The 14,262-nt window shown below is 37.5% G+C and overlaps 4 protein-coding genes across 4 annotated transcripts; all 4 read left to right on the top strand.

Moving 5' to 3' along the window:
- The first annotated feature begins 1,218 nt into the window (after nt 1-1,218).
- On the top strand, nt 1,219-2,893 carry LOC131444012 (trace amine-associated receptor 4-like). Its single transcript, XM_058614123.1, has one exon. It carries the CDS (start codon nt 1,219-1,221, stop codon nt 2,182-2,184), a length of 966 nt encoding a protein of 321 aa, XP_058470106.1. The 3' UTR covers nt 2,185-2,893.
- A 238-nt stretch (nt 2,894-3,131) lies between these two features.
- Nucleotides 3,132-6,176, top strand: LOC131443839 (trace amine-associated receptor 4-like). Its single transcript, XM_058613863.1, has one exon. The coding sequence runs from the start codon at nt 4,777-4,779 to the stop codon at nt 5,746-5,748; it is 972 nt and encodes a 323-aa protein (XP_058469846.1). The 5' UTR covers nt 3,132-4,776; the 3' UTR covers nt 5,749-6,176.
- A 1,910-nt stretch (nt 6,177-8,086) lies between these two features.
- Nucleotides 8,087-9,040, top strand: LOC131444011 (trace amine-associated receptor 4-like). Its single transcript, XM_058614122.1, has one exon. It carries the CDS (start codon nt 8,087-8,089, stop codon nt 9,038-9,040), a length of 954 nt encoding a protein of 317 aa, XP_058470105.1.
- A 3,763-nt stretch (nt 9,041-12,803) lies between these two features.
- Nucleotides 12,804-13,760, top strand: LOC131444009 (trace amine-associated receptor 4-like). Its single transcript, XM_058614121.1, has one exon. The coding sequence runs from the start codon at nt 12,804-12,806 to the stop codon at nt 13,758-13,760; it is 957 nt and encodes a 318-aa protein (XP_058470104.1).
- The last annotated feature ends 502 nt before the right edge of the window (nt 13,761-14,262 follow it).

The raw sequence follows: 14,262 nt of genomic DNA, 5'->3' as shown, positions 1-14,262 counted from the left end.
CATTCCAAGCACGTTTTTCTGGTCCTTTTACTGTGCTGACCAAAATGATCTTCTGTCCACGCCAAGTCGTAAAAAGTCATCTCTGTTATGTCAATCTGCTCAAACCGTATTATGCTTGTGACTTGAAATCTCCCTCAGCAGTGGCAGCAAAGGTGAGTCAACTCTCTACAGGAGAGGATGATGGCGTTAGAGCACCCGATAAAAGCTTGTTGCGTGGTAGACACACAGAAGCACTGAATAATTTGGCATCATTACTCAGTCATCTATCTGCTGAAAGTCTGCGCTCATTTGCAGTTATCCATCTTTGTTTGGCGATACACCTAGTCGAACTCATGTTATAGAGCATGACATCGATTGTGGTAATGTAAATTCAGTAACTGAACCTGACGCTTATCCACAGCCTCAAGTTGAGGACTGTATTGATCAGGTTGGTTCTGCCATGTTTGTCAGTAAATTTGACCCTTCCCTTTTGACTCAGACAAGCCTCTGCCTTGGGAATGCCCCAGTGCTCGGCGATGTTATCAGGGAATTCTTGCTGAAAGCTTTCCCCAAGAAAGGCCTGAAGTAGCTGCTACGTGGCGTCAAGTTTCAGTCTTCGCTGGGTCTGCTTCTAATAAAACCTCTTTTTTCCCCACAGTACTGCTGCTGTGAAAATGTTGTCATATTTGAACCATTCTCTTCAAAGACAGATCTTGAGTTTTGGACGCCAACAACTATGAAAAATGGTTACTTAAATCAATCTTCTCCATTCTAGTACTTGGTTGGCACTTCAGCAGGTTGCCTTGACCATGTTTACATGCCTAAATGAATTGAGTTGCTGCCATGACATTTGCCACTTAGTCAGACAAACAGTTGTTCACATACTTAATGATGTGGCCAGTGAATGGATCATAGCAAGAGGAACAGTTTAAAATAAAAAACAGCACATTAAACTGTGATAATAAACTCAAGTTTACTAAATATAAATATTAAATATTCAGCATGTTGACCTACTTTAAACACACCTTTCTTGACTTGAATATGTTAATGAGCTTGAACATAATTTATAATCCTGACACTCCTCACTAGCAGAGAGATTAGAGACACCTTTCACAGACCAGGTTTAAGAGCATGTCATGAAACATTCGGATACTTTGTACTGCTGCATTCTTATGTCACATGCAGGTGCAATTTTCTTAATGTAAGGTAGGATATTTAGGTATTAGTGATCTTTTAAGCATGGAGTCTTCTGATGTTGCAGAGCAGCTTCTTTTTAATCAATCAGCAAATGTGCCTGACATAACTGCAGTGACTATTTCATATCTATTATGTATTTTTGGTGGCTCTTTGTCAGTTCTCATATTGTTTGGAAACCTTCTTGTAATAATCTCTATTGTTTACTTCAAACAGCTGCACACTCCTACAAACTACCTGATGCTCTCTCTGGCTGTGGCTGACCTGCTTGTTGGACTTTTAGTTTTGCCTTTCAGTATCGTGCTCTTTGTGAAATATTGGCATCTTGAAGATTTACTTTGTAAGGTACGAGGAAGTTTAGATGTGTTACTGTGCAATTCTTCCATTTGGAGCTTGTGCTTCATTTCTGTTGACAGATATTACGCAGTGTGTCAGCCTCTGAGATACAGAATTAAAATAAATGTCCGTGTTGTTGGGATCATGATTCTGGTGTCCTGGACTATTGCCACTCTAAATGGAATTATTTTCACATTAAAGGCCCCAGACAAAGGACAAAAAAACAACAGATGTGTTTTGTTTCAACCGAAAACACAGAGTACAGTAGTTGTTGCAGTTTTTATTGCATTTGGCATCCCAGCTATTTTGATGTTTGCAATCTACCTAAAGATTTTGATGGTGGCACAGAAACAGGCACGCAGCATCCAGAGCATGGCAAAATCTACTGCAGCTGTCAGTAAAGTGGAGAGAAAGGCGACTAAAACTCTGGCTATTGTGGTGGGGATTTTTCTCATGAGTTGGACTCCTTACTTTCTGTCCATCAGCTTTCATCCTTTGAGCAATTATACAATACCACTTCATGTACTTCAGTCATTTAAGTGGCTTGGATGGTCAAATTCATTGTTCAATCCATTTGTGTATGCTTTCTTTTACAGCTGGTTTCGATCAGCGTTTAGGATGATCATTACAGGGAAAATATTTACAGATGATTTTTCTAATTCTAAACTCTCTTGATTCACTCATGTGTCATTAATCGGGTCTTGCACTAGGAATGTATCCATCTGACATATTTATTCACATATATAGTCTATGTTGTTAATAACTGGCTGTTTTTGAGAAGTACATGACATGCAACGTGATGCCCTCCCAAAAAAAAGGTGATGTGTCAATCTATAAACCCTAATATGTATCTGTACGACTGTGTATGTTGTTATTGCCATTCTGCACACACTGTAGTTGTAAGATGAATATAGGCAGATAAATATTTGTTGCTGTCAATGTGGTGTCCATGACCTTCTCTTGGGAAGATCCTATAATAACACACAAGCAATGTGTACAACTAACACATGTCCAGTGCTGACTATTTACTTCCTAATACAGTTAGGAAATAATCATGATTTTAATTATTAATAAGAGGATGAGTTACTTTTTTTTGGTTATACAGTATTTTAGTTGAGTAGACTATGAAACACACAGCACTAGAAGAATTTTGTAAACATCAACACTGTGTCTGCAGTATATCTGTGTGCATAGCCACATTTACAGTTTTAGTCTTCAGTCATCACAAACGTATATTGTATATGGTGGTGTCTAATCAAAGCAACCTGTCAACCAGATTCACTAAAGTTATCAATGAGCAAAACCCACACATTTAAGATTATATCTATTTATTTTGATTAAGTATTATGCACTGAGTCAGGGCTTTTAAATGAAAAGAGACTTGTAAAAATATTTGGTTGAATGAAAAAAGGCTGCTTCCAGGGTATGTTGCACTGAATAAACACAGCATTTTGACTCTCAGAAATAAAATGGTCACATGCCTCTCCCTGTAAGATCCTTATAGCCTTTACCATAAAACATAACAACCGTTATTAAAAAATGTATTTCACAATCAAATTTCTTAAAGAAATAACAACATTATAACAACTTTTCTGTGTTAAAATGTCTAAAAATGACCAGACTAATGTCATTTTTAGTTTGACTACTGTAGTTACAGTATAGTGCTTTAGAGACAGTTAACTAAAATGTCTCTAAAGCCAAAGAAATATGTGTTTCCATTAAAGGTAACTGATCGTGTCATTTAGTTCAGTTGCCTTTTAATGATGTCATACTCTTTGTGGAGCTCCTGCTATGATTTTCATAGAGTTTGGCATTAAAAAAAAATCACCATGAATACAAAAGCTTTAAACTCTTTAGACTGCCCTCTGTATAAAATGTCAGGACTCATTGGTATGAAGCTGCACATTAGCCAGTGCTGTACTTTGCAGGATTTTCTAATTTAACAGCGCCTGCGTCATTATAGTAGCTTGTTGCAGGGGGAAGGCTCTCTCCACTCTCCCAACTGTCTGTTTGTGGAAAACCAGCCTTGCAAGATCAGGGCCATCGCCCGAGAGTCCTCAGAATCAGGAGGTCTTGCAAAAGTCTTGGATCTCGCAAGAAACATGTTACATTACTTAACAGCACTACACTCACACACACACACACACACACACACACTAACCAGGTACCAGCTACAAGATCAATGCAGTGATAGCATTATTTGACACAGAGGATCAGTCACTTAATCAGGAAGTAAGCTAAAGCTCATCATCCCATCCCATACTGCTTGCCAAAGTCATCAAACTCAGTCTTATTATTGTTTTGCTTGATAGAGAGAGAGAGAGAGAGAGAGAGAGAGGGAGAGGGAGAGAGGGAGAGACGCCTAGCAGCAGAAATTACATACTATACATTTAATTATTTGATAGAACAGAAGAAGATAATTTCAAAAAAATATAAAAGCATGAATGAATAAAATGTCATTCATTTCTGAGGTGATTAAAGCAGGCAGCAACAAGGGCTTGTTCTGACAGCATGAAATTTTGTAATTTAGACCAGTGATGAAAAGAAGCGTGAGAGAGTTCGAGGGAATGCCCCCACTGTAGAACCTGCTACCTCGACTTGACTCAACTCAACTCCCTTTTTTTACTTTTCCATCAGGGATAGTACTGGCTGCTTTTTTTAGTACCTGCTCTGGCAAAGTTCCAAGCACATTCAGCTGATACAACAGTCAAAAGACTGCTGGCCACTGATTGGTCAGCGAGTATCGTCACTGGAAGAGTCATGAGCGTAAGATTGACGCAAGAATCAAATCAAACAAAATGCCAGGCCAATGTGGATAAAAAGCAGAAACGATACAGAATGTTTGCAGATTTCTCTACACTCATTCCCTCCCTCTTTGGAGACATAAAGGACACTGTCTCTATCCAAGAAGCAATTTGAGTGCATCTTGAATGACCTGAGGCACAACAAATGTATGTTCATCAGTTATCCTCGATTGAAGGCAAAGAGGTCGTAAATATTGTCTTTGAGGAGCAATTTTAATGAAAATATAATCTCGGATTATTGAATTAATGGGTGACTGACTAAAACCATTATTATCCTTGGATATCACATACAAGAACAACTTCCTTGATATGCTAATGTGCTTGAAAAATACTTGTAATCTTGTGGCACTGCTTGAGATTTGAAACACACATGCAAAGACTATACTGCTGTGTATGATAATGTCACTTCTGTATTTATTTGTCTTGTCAGGTACGTTATTAACATATTAGTGATCTTTAAAGCATGGCAACATTTGATGTTTTTGCTGAACAGCTTCTTTTAAATGAATCTGCAAATGTTCCTGACATTACTGCAGTGGAGCTTTCATATTTATTTTGTATTTTTGGTGGCTCTTTGTCAGTTCTCATAATGTGTGGAAACTTGCTTGTAATAATCTCCATTGTTTACTTCAAACAGCTCCACACTCCTACAAATTTCCTGATGCTCTCTCTGGCTGTGGCTGACCTGCTAGTTGGACTTTTAGTTGTGCCCTTCAGCATCATTATTATTATGAGCTCATATTGGCATCTCAATGATTTCCTGTGTATGGTACGGAGCAGCTTAGATGTTATACTGTGCAATACCTCCATTTGGAACGTGTGCTTCATTTCTGTTGACAGATATTACGCAGTGTGTCAGCCTCTGAGATACAGAACTAGAATAACTGTGCGTGTTGTTTTGATCATGATCATGGTGTCCTGGACATTTGCCACTCTAAATGGAATTATTTTCACGTTTCAGGCTCCTGATAAAGGACAAAATATCAACAGGTGTGCTTTATTTCAAAAAAAAAATCAGAATATTGTAGTTGTGGGAGTTTTTATTGCGTACGGCATCCCAACTATTTTGATGTTTGCAATCTACCTAAAGATTTTGATGGTGGCACAGAAACAGGCACACAGCATCCAGAGCATGGCAAAATCTACTGCAACTGTCAGTAAAATGGAGAAAAAGGCGACTAAAACTCTGTCTATTGTGGTGGGGATTTTTCTCATGAGTTGGATGCCCTTCTTTCTCTGTATGAGCTTCTATCCTTTCAGCAATTCTCCAATACAGGTTTATGTAATGCAGTCACTGAAGTGGCTTGGATGGACAAATTCAATGTTCAATCCATTTATTTATGCTTTCTTTTACAGCTGGTTTCGATCAGCTTTTAAGATGATCATTACAGGGAAAATATTTACAGATGATGTTTCTAATTCTAAACTCTCTTGATTCATTATATGATTTACTGACTGATTTGAGTGATCAGGTCTGGCACTAAGGATGAAAATATTATGTCTCATATCTCTGTATTCAGCTCATATATTTATTTAAATTCCATCTGTGCTATGTAGTAACTGTCTGTTTTTGCAACACAATGTATAGAAAGCCTCTTGACAAGTGCCTAATATGTGAGGTGTTGTCTCTGTCATTAACTATGTGATGGGTCAGTCCCTTTATAAACCTAATATTTATCTCTTTTAATGTGTTTGCTGTTATTGTCATTCTTTTTGTCACTTTTTGTCACAAGTTTCAGTCTTTGCTGGGTCTGCTTCTAATAAAACCTCTTTTTTCCCCACAGCACTGCTGCTGTGAAAATGTTGTCATATTTGAAACAATCTCTTCAAAGACGGTTGTCCTTGAAAATCCCAACACATCTGTTTGGATTTTGTCGTCACCACTCAACAGAAACTGCACTTAGTGCATTCCTAGAAAAAACTAAGGCCTTCCTCGAAAAGGAGAAATCTTATTAGCCAAATTAACCAGTTTAACTTTTCCGTGCAATCTATTAACTGGATAAAGTCATATCTCTCTAATAGAATGCAATCAGTTATGGTCAACGGTGTCAAATCACCTTTCAGAGAGTGTACCATGGGAGTTCCACAAGGCTCCATACTTGGACCAGCTCTCTTTTTGTTATATATCAATGACCTTCCAGATGCATGCACAAACATTAATATACAAATGTATGCAGATGATGCAGTAATATATGCACCAGCAAAAATATACAAGAAGCTGGTCGCATCCTTACATCTGCCATGGTCCAAGTTCAAGATTGGCTTCCAAAACTGTGCCTTCTCCTAAACACCCAAAAGACAGTGTAATGACATTCTCTAAACAAATGAACAAATGTACAAATTCAAACGTCTTTTTGGGAAATGAGGAGCTTAAACTGGTGCAGGAGTTCAAGTACCTTGGAGTGATTCTTGACTCCACCCTTACATTCAAGAATCACGTCAAGAAAATCTCCAAAACAATAAAATTCAGTCTGTACAATTTCAGACATATTAGATTATCCATGACACGAGAGGCAGCGAGGATGTTTCTGCATGCCATGGTGTTCTCACACATAGAATACTGTTTTACACACGGGACACTCACTGGTGAAACCACTCTCAAACAAACTGAATCACTATATAAAAGGGCGATAAAAATCTTTGCGAGAAAACCAATCTCATATCATCATTGTCCTATTCTAGAAACGTATAATCTCTTGAGTTTTGAGAATTTCAAATATTTCAAATTTGCTTGTTCAATATATAAAATACTTCATGGACTCGCACCTCCAACACTAAGTGAAAATATAAAGTTTAAGTCTGCTGTTGGCCCAGCTACAAGGTCAGTGTCCAGAGGTGACTGTGAGGTGCCCTATAGAAGGACTGTGTTTGTACAATCTGTTCTCTCTGTTAGAGGCGGTCACACTTGGAACAGTATCCCCCACGCTATAAGGGAACTTCCTACATATAACACTTTTAAAAATCAGCTGAAATCTGGCTTAAATCTAACCAACATTGCACTCATTAGAATATAATGATAAAGATTGTTTTTATGTCTCTGTATGTCACACTTGTTGAATGTAATGTGACACTTTGTCTCATGTGCTGTTGATATTTATGAAATGTACTAACTTTTACTTTTTTATTTACTAATGTACAGTATATGTCTTTTATTGGTATCTCCATACCTTTGCCCAGGGACTACTGTTGAAAACTAGCTTTGCAGCTAAAACTGGCACGTTTACAGAAATGTTCATGAATGTGCATTGTCCCTGATTCAAATCAATCAATAAATAAATAAATATTTAGTTTTGGACGCCAACAACTATGAAAAATGGTGACTTAAATCAACCTTCTCCATTCTAGTACTTGGTTGGCACTTCAGCAGGTTGCCTTGACCATGTTTACATGCCTAAATGAATTGAGTTGCTGCCATGACATTTGCCCCTTAGTCAGACAAACAGTTGAACACATACTTAATAATGTGGCCAGTGAATGGATCATAGCAAGAGGAACAGTTTAAAATGAAAAACAGCACATTAAACTGTGATAGTAAACTAAAGTTTACTATCTGACCTACTTTAAACACACCTTTCTTGAATTGAATATGTTAATGAGCTTGAACATAACACAGTCCTCAATAGCAGAGACATTAGAGACACCTTTCACAGACCAGGTTTAAGAGCATGTCATGAAACATACAGATACTTTGTACTGCTGCATTCTTATGTCACATGCAGGTGCAATTTTCTTAATGTAAGGTAGGATATTTAGGTATTAATGATCGTTTAAGCATGGAGTCTTCAGATGTTGTTGTTTTTAATCAATCAGCAAATGTGCCTGACATAACTGCAGTGACTATTTCATATCTATTATTTATTTTTGGTGGCTCGTTGTCAGTTCTCATAATGTTTGGAAACCTTCTTGTAATCATCTCCATTGTTTACTTCAAACAGCTCCACACTCCTACAAACTTCCTGATGCTCTCTCTGGCTGTGGCTGACCTGCTAGTTGGACTTTTAGTTTTGCCTTTCAGTGTCGTGCTCTTTGTGAAATATTGGCATATTGAAGATTTACTTTGTAAGGTACGAGGTAGTTTAGATGTGTTACTGTGCAATTCCTCCATTTGGAGCTTGTGCTTCATTTCTGTTGACAGATATTACGCAGTGTGTCAGCCTCTGAAATACAGAATTAAAATAAATGTCCGTGTTGTTGGGATCATGATTCTGTTGTCCTGGACTATTGCCACTCTAAATGGAATTATTTTCACATTAAAGGCCCCAGACAAAGGACAAAAAAACAGATGTGTTTTATTTCAACCGAAAACACAGAGTACAGTAGTTGTTACAGTTTTTATTGCATTTGGCTTCCCAGCTATTTTGATGTCTTCAATCTACCTAAAGATTTTGATGGTGGCACAGAAACAGGCACGCAGCATCCAGAGCATGGCAAAATCTACTGCAGCTGTCAGTAAAGTGGAGAGAAAGGCGACTAAAACTCTTGCTATTGTGATGGGAATTTTTCTCATGAGTTGGACGCCTTACTTTCTGTCCATCAGCTTTCATCCTTTGAGCAATTATACAATACCACTTCATGTACTTCAGTCATTTAAGTGGCTTGGATGGTCAAATTCAATGTTCAATCCATTTGTGTATGGTTTCTTTTACAGCTGGTTTCGATCAGCGTTTAGGATGATCATTACAGGGAAAATATTTACAGATGATTTTTCTAATTCTAAACTCTCTTGATTCACTCATTAATCGGATCTTGCACTAGGAATGTATCCATCTGACATATTTATGTACACATTTTGTCTATGTTGTTAATAACTGGCTGTTTTTGAGAAGTACATGACATGCAACGTGATGCCCTCCCAAAAAAAATGTGATGTGTCAATCTATAAACCCTAATATGTATCTGTATGACTGTGTATGTTGTTATTGCCATTCTGCACACACTGCAGTTGTAAGATGAATATGGGCAGATACATATTTGTTGCTGTCAATGTGGTGTCCATGACCTTCTCTTGGGAAGATCCTATAATAACACACAAGCAATGTGTACAACTAACACATGTCCAGTGCTGACTATTTACTTCCTAATACAGTTAGGAAATAATCATGATTTTAATCATGAATAAGAGGATAAGTTACTTTTTTTTGGTTATACAGTATTTTAGTTGAGTAGAGTATGAAACACACAGCACTAGAAGAATTTTGTAAATATCAACACTGTGTCTGCAGTATATTTGTATGCATAGCCACATTTACAGTATTAGTCTCCAGTCATCACAAACTTATATTGTATATGGTGGTGTCTATAGTGTAGGTCAGGGCTTTTAAATGAAAAGAGACTTGTAAAAATATTTGGTTGAATGAAAAAAGACCTCTTCCAGGGTATGTTGCACTGAATGGACACAACATTTTGACTCTCAGAAATAAAATGGTCACATGCCTCTCCCTGTAAGATCCTTATCGCCTTTACCATAAAACATAACAAACATTATTAACAAATGTATATTACGATGAAATGATTATATTTTTTAAAGAAATAATAACATTATAACAACTTTTCTGCATTAAAATGTCTAAGAATGACCAGACTAATGTCATATATAGTTTGACTACTGCAGTTACAGTATAGTGCTTTAGAGACATTTAGCTAAAATGTCTCTAAAGCCAAAGAAATACGTGTTTCCATTGAACCGCATTATGCTTGTGACGTTAAATCTCCCTCAGCAGTGGCAGCAATGGTGAGTCAACTATCTACAGGAGAGGATGATTGCGTTAGAGCACCCGATAAAAGCTTGTTGCTTGGTAGACTGAAAAACACAGAAGCACTGAATAATTTGGCATCATTACTCGGTCATCTATCTGCTGAAAGTCTGCTCTCATTTGCAGTTATCCGTCTTTGTTTGGCGAAACACCGAGTCGAACTCATGTTATAGAGCATGACATTGACGTGGGTGATGTGCATCCCATTCGCCAGCGTTTCTGTGGCATTTCTGATGATGAACATAAAGTTATGGACATATAAATGAAAATACATGCTCGACAAAGGAATCGCAGAAACTTCATTCTCGAGTTGGGGGACCCTGTTTGCTGGTTGAAAAATCAGACAAAAGTCCAAGGTTTTGCACCGATTATGGTAAAGTAAATTCAGTAACTGAACCTGACGCTTATCCACAGCCTCAAGAGGGCTGTATTGATCAGGTTGGTTCTGCCATGTTTGTCAGTAAATTTGACCCTTCCCTTTTGACTACGACAAACCCCTGCCTTGGGAATGCCCCAGTGCTCGGTGATGTTATCAGGGAATTCTTGCTGAAAGCTTTCCCCAAGAAAGGCCTGAAATAGCTGCTACGTGGCAAGTTTCAGTCTACGCTGGGTCTGCTTCTACTAAAACCTCTTTTTTCCCCACAGTACTGCTGCTGTGAAAATGTTGTCATATTTGAACCAATCACTTCAAAGACGGTTGTCCTTGAAAATCCCAACAGATCTGTTCGGATTTTGTCGTCACCACTCAACAGAAACTGCACTTAGTGTTTTCCTAGAAAAAAAACAAAGGCCTTCCTCGATAAAGGAGGCTGTGTTGGTGCAGTTTTCCTCGACCTAAAGAAGGCTTTTGATACCGTTGACCTCAAAATCTTATTAGCCAAATTAACCCAGTTTAACCTTTCCGTGCAATCTATTAACTGGATAAAGTCATATCTCTGTAATAGAATGCAATCAGTTCTGGTCAACGGTGTCAAATCACCTTTCAGAGAGTGTACCATGGAAGTTCCACAAGGCTCCATACTTGGACCAGCTCTCTTTTCGTTATATATCAATGACCTTCCAGATGCATGCACGAACATTAATATACAAATGTATGCAGATGATGCAGTAATATATGCACCAGCAAAAAGTATACATGAAGCTGGTCGCATCCTTACATCTGCCATGGTCCAAGTTCAAGATTGGCTTCCAAAATTGTGCCTTCTCCTAAACACCCAAAAGACAGTGTAATGACATTCTCTAAACAAATGAACAAATGTACAAATTCAAACGTCTTTTTGGGAAATGAGGAGCTTAAACTGGTGCAGGAGTTCAAGTACCTTGGAGTGATTCTTGACTCCACCCTTACATTCAAGAATCACGTCAAGAAAATCTCCAAAACAATAAAATTCAGTCTGTACAATTTCAGACATATTAGATTATCCATGACACGAGAGGCAGCGAGGATGTTTCTGCATGCCATGGTGTTCTCACACATAGAATACTGTTTTACACACGGGACACTCACTGGTGAAACCACTCTCAAACAAACTGAATCACTATATAAAAGGGCGATAAAAATCTTTGCGAGAAAACCAATCTCATATCATCATTGTCCTATTCTAGAAACGTATAATCTCTTGAGTTTTGAGAATTTCAAATATTTCAAATTTGCTTGTTCAATATATAAAATACTTCATGGACTCGCACCTCCAACACTAAGTGAAAATATAAAGTTTAAGTCTGCTGTTGGCCCAGCTACAAGGTCAGTGTCCAGAGGTGACTGTGAGGTGCCCTATAGAAGGACTGTGTTTGTACAATCTGTTCTCTCTGTTAGAGGCGGTCACACTTGGAACAGTATCCCCCATGCTATACAGGAACTTCCTACATATGACACTTTTAAAAATCAGCTGAAATCTGGCCTAAATCTAACCAACATTGCACTCATTAGAAGATAATGATAAAGACATTTTTTTATGTCTCTGTATGTCACACTTGTTGAATGTAATTTGTCACTTTGTCTTATGTGCTGTGGATATTTATGAAATGTACTAACTTTTACTGTTTTATTTACTAATGTATATGTCTTTTATTGGCATCTCCACACCTTTGCCCAGGGACTACAGTTGAAAACTAGCTTTGCAGCTAAAACTGAAATGTTCATGAATGTGCATTGTCCCTAATTCAAATAAATAAATAAATAAATAAATAAATAAATAAATCTTTAGCTTTGGACGCCAACAACTATGAAAAATGGTTACTTAAATCAACCTTCTCCATTCTAGTACTTGGTTGGCACTTCAGCAGGTTGCCTTGACCATGTTTACAGGCCTAAATGAATTGAGTTGCTGCCATGATATTTGCCACTTAGTCAGACAAACAGTTGAACACATACTTAATAATGCGGCCAGTGAATGGATCATAGCAAGAGGAACAGTTTAAAATGAAAAACAGCACATTAAACTGTAATAATAAACTCAAGTTTACTATCACTGCTATAACTAAATACTAAATATTCAGCATGTTGACCTACTTTAAACACACCTTTCTTGAATTGAATATGTTAATAAGCTTGAACATAATTTATAATCCAGACACTCCTCAATAGCAGAGAGATTAGAGACACCTTTCACAGACCAGGTTTAAGAGCATGTCATGAAACATACAAATACTTTGTACTGCTACATTCTTATGTCACATGCAGGTGCAATTTTCTTATTGTAAGGTAGGATATTTAGGTATTAGTGATCGTTTAAGCATGGAGTCTTCAGATGTTGTTGTTTTTAATCAATCAGCAAATGTGCCTGACATAACTGCAGTGACTATTTCATATCTATTATGTATTTTTGGTGGCTCTTTGTCAGTTCTCATATTGTTTGGAAACCTACTTGTAATAATCTCTATTGTTTACTTCAAACAGCTCCACACTCCTACAAACTTCCTGATGCTCTCTCTGGCTGTGGCTGATCTGCTAGTTGGAATTTTAGTTGTGCCTTTCAGTATCATGCTCTTTGTGAAATATTGGCATATTGAAGATTTACTTTGTAAGGTACGAGGCAGTTTAGATGTGTTACTGTGCAATTCCTCTATTTGGAACTTGTGCTTCATTTCTATTGACAGATATTACGCAGTGTGTCAGCCTCTGAGATACAGAATTAAAATAAATGTCCGTGTCGTTGGGATCATGATTCTGGTGTCCTGGACTATTGCCACTCTAAATGGAATTATTTTCACATTAAAGGCCCCAGAAAAAGGACAGAAAAACAACAGATGTGTATTATTTCAACCGAAAACACAGAATACAGTAGTTGTTGGGGTTGCTGCTGGGTTTGGCATCCCAGCTATTTTGATGTTTGCAATCTACCTAAAGATTTTGATGGTGGCACAGAAACAGGCACGCAGCATCCAGAGCATGGCAAAATCTACTGCAGCTGTCAATAAAGTAGAGAGTAAGGCAACTAAAACTCTGGCTATTGTGGTGGGGATTTTTCTCATGAGTTGGACACCTTACTTTCTGTCCGTCAGCTTTCATCCTTTGAGCAATTATACAATACCACTTCATGTAATTCAGTCATTTAAGTGGCTTGGATGGTCAAATTCATTGTTCAATCCATTTGTGTATGGTTTCTTTTACAGCTGGTTTCGATCAGCGTTTAGGATGATCATTACAGGGAAAATATTTACAGATGATTGTTCTAATTCTAAACTCTCTTGATTCACTGATGTGTCATTAATCGGGTCTTGCTCTAGGAATGTGTACATTCTCACATCTATGTATTCATTTATGCAAACAATTTTCTATGTTATGCAATAACTGTTTTTTGCAACAGTGTATAGGAAACATTTTGAGAAGTACATGACATGCAACGTGATGTCCTCCTAAAAAAATGTGATGTGTCAATCTATAAACCCTAATATGTATCTGTACGACTGTGTATGTTGTTATTGTCATTCTGCACACAGTGCAGTTGTAAGATGAATATAGACAGATAAATATTTGTTGCTGTCAATGTGGTGTCCATGACCATCCCTTGGGAAGATCCTATAAAAACACACAAGCAATGTGTATAACTAATACATTTCCAGTGCTGACTAATTTCTAATACAGTTAGGATTTTAATTATGAATAAGTTTTTTGCTTATACAGTATTTTAGAGTAGTGTATGAAACACACAGCACTAGAATCATTTTGTAAATATCAACGCTGTGTCTACAGT

Source organism: Solea solea, chromosome 17, assembly GCF_958295425.1.
Source record: "Solea solea chromosome 17, fSolSol10.1, whole genome shotgun sequence".
In the NCBI taxonomy this organism is placed as follows: Eukaryota; Metazoa; Chordata; class Actinopteri; order Pleuronectiformes; family Soleidae; genus Solea; species Solea solea.
The sequence above is the reverse complement of the archived record's forward strand: the minus strand, read 5'-3'. Positions and strand labels throughout refer to the sequence as shown.

Coding starts and splice junctions, on each gene's coding strand:
- LOC131444012 (XM_058614123.1), top strand. CDS start 1,219: ATGGAGTCTTCTGATGTTGCAGAGCAGCTTCTTTTTAATCAATCAGCA.
- LOC131443839 (XM_058613863.1), top strand. CDS start 4,777: ATGGCAACATTTGATGTTTTTGCTGAACAGCTTCTTTTAAATGAATCT.
- LOC131444011 (XM_058614122.1), top strand. CDS start 8,087: ATGGAGTCTTCAGATGTTGTTGTTTTTAATCAATCAGCAAATGTGCCT.
- LOC131444009 (XM_058614121.1), top strand. CDS start 12,804: ATGGAGTCTTCAGATGTTGTTGTTTTTAATCAATCAGCAAATGTGCCT.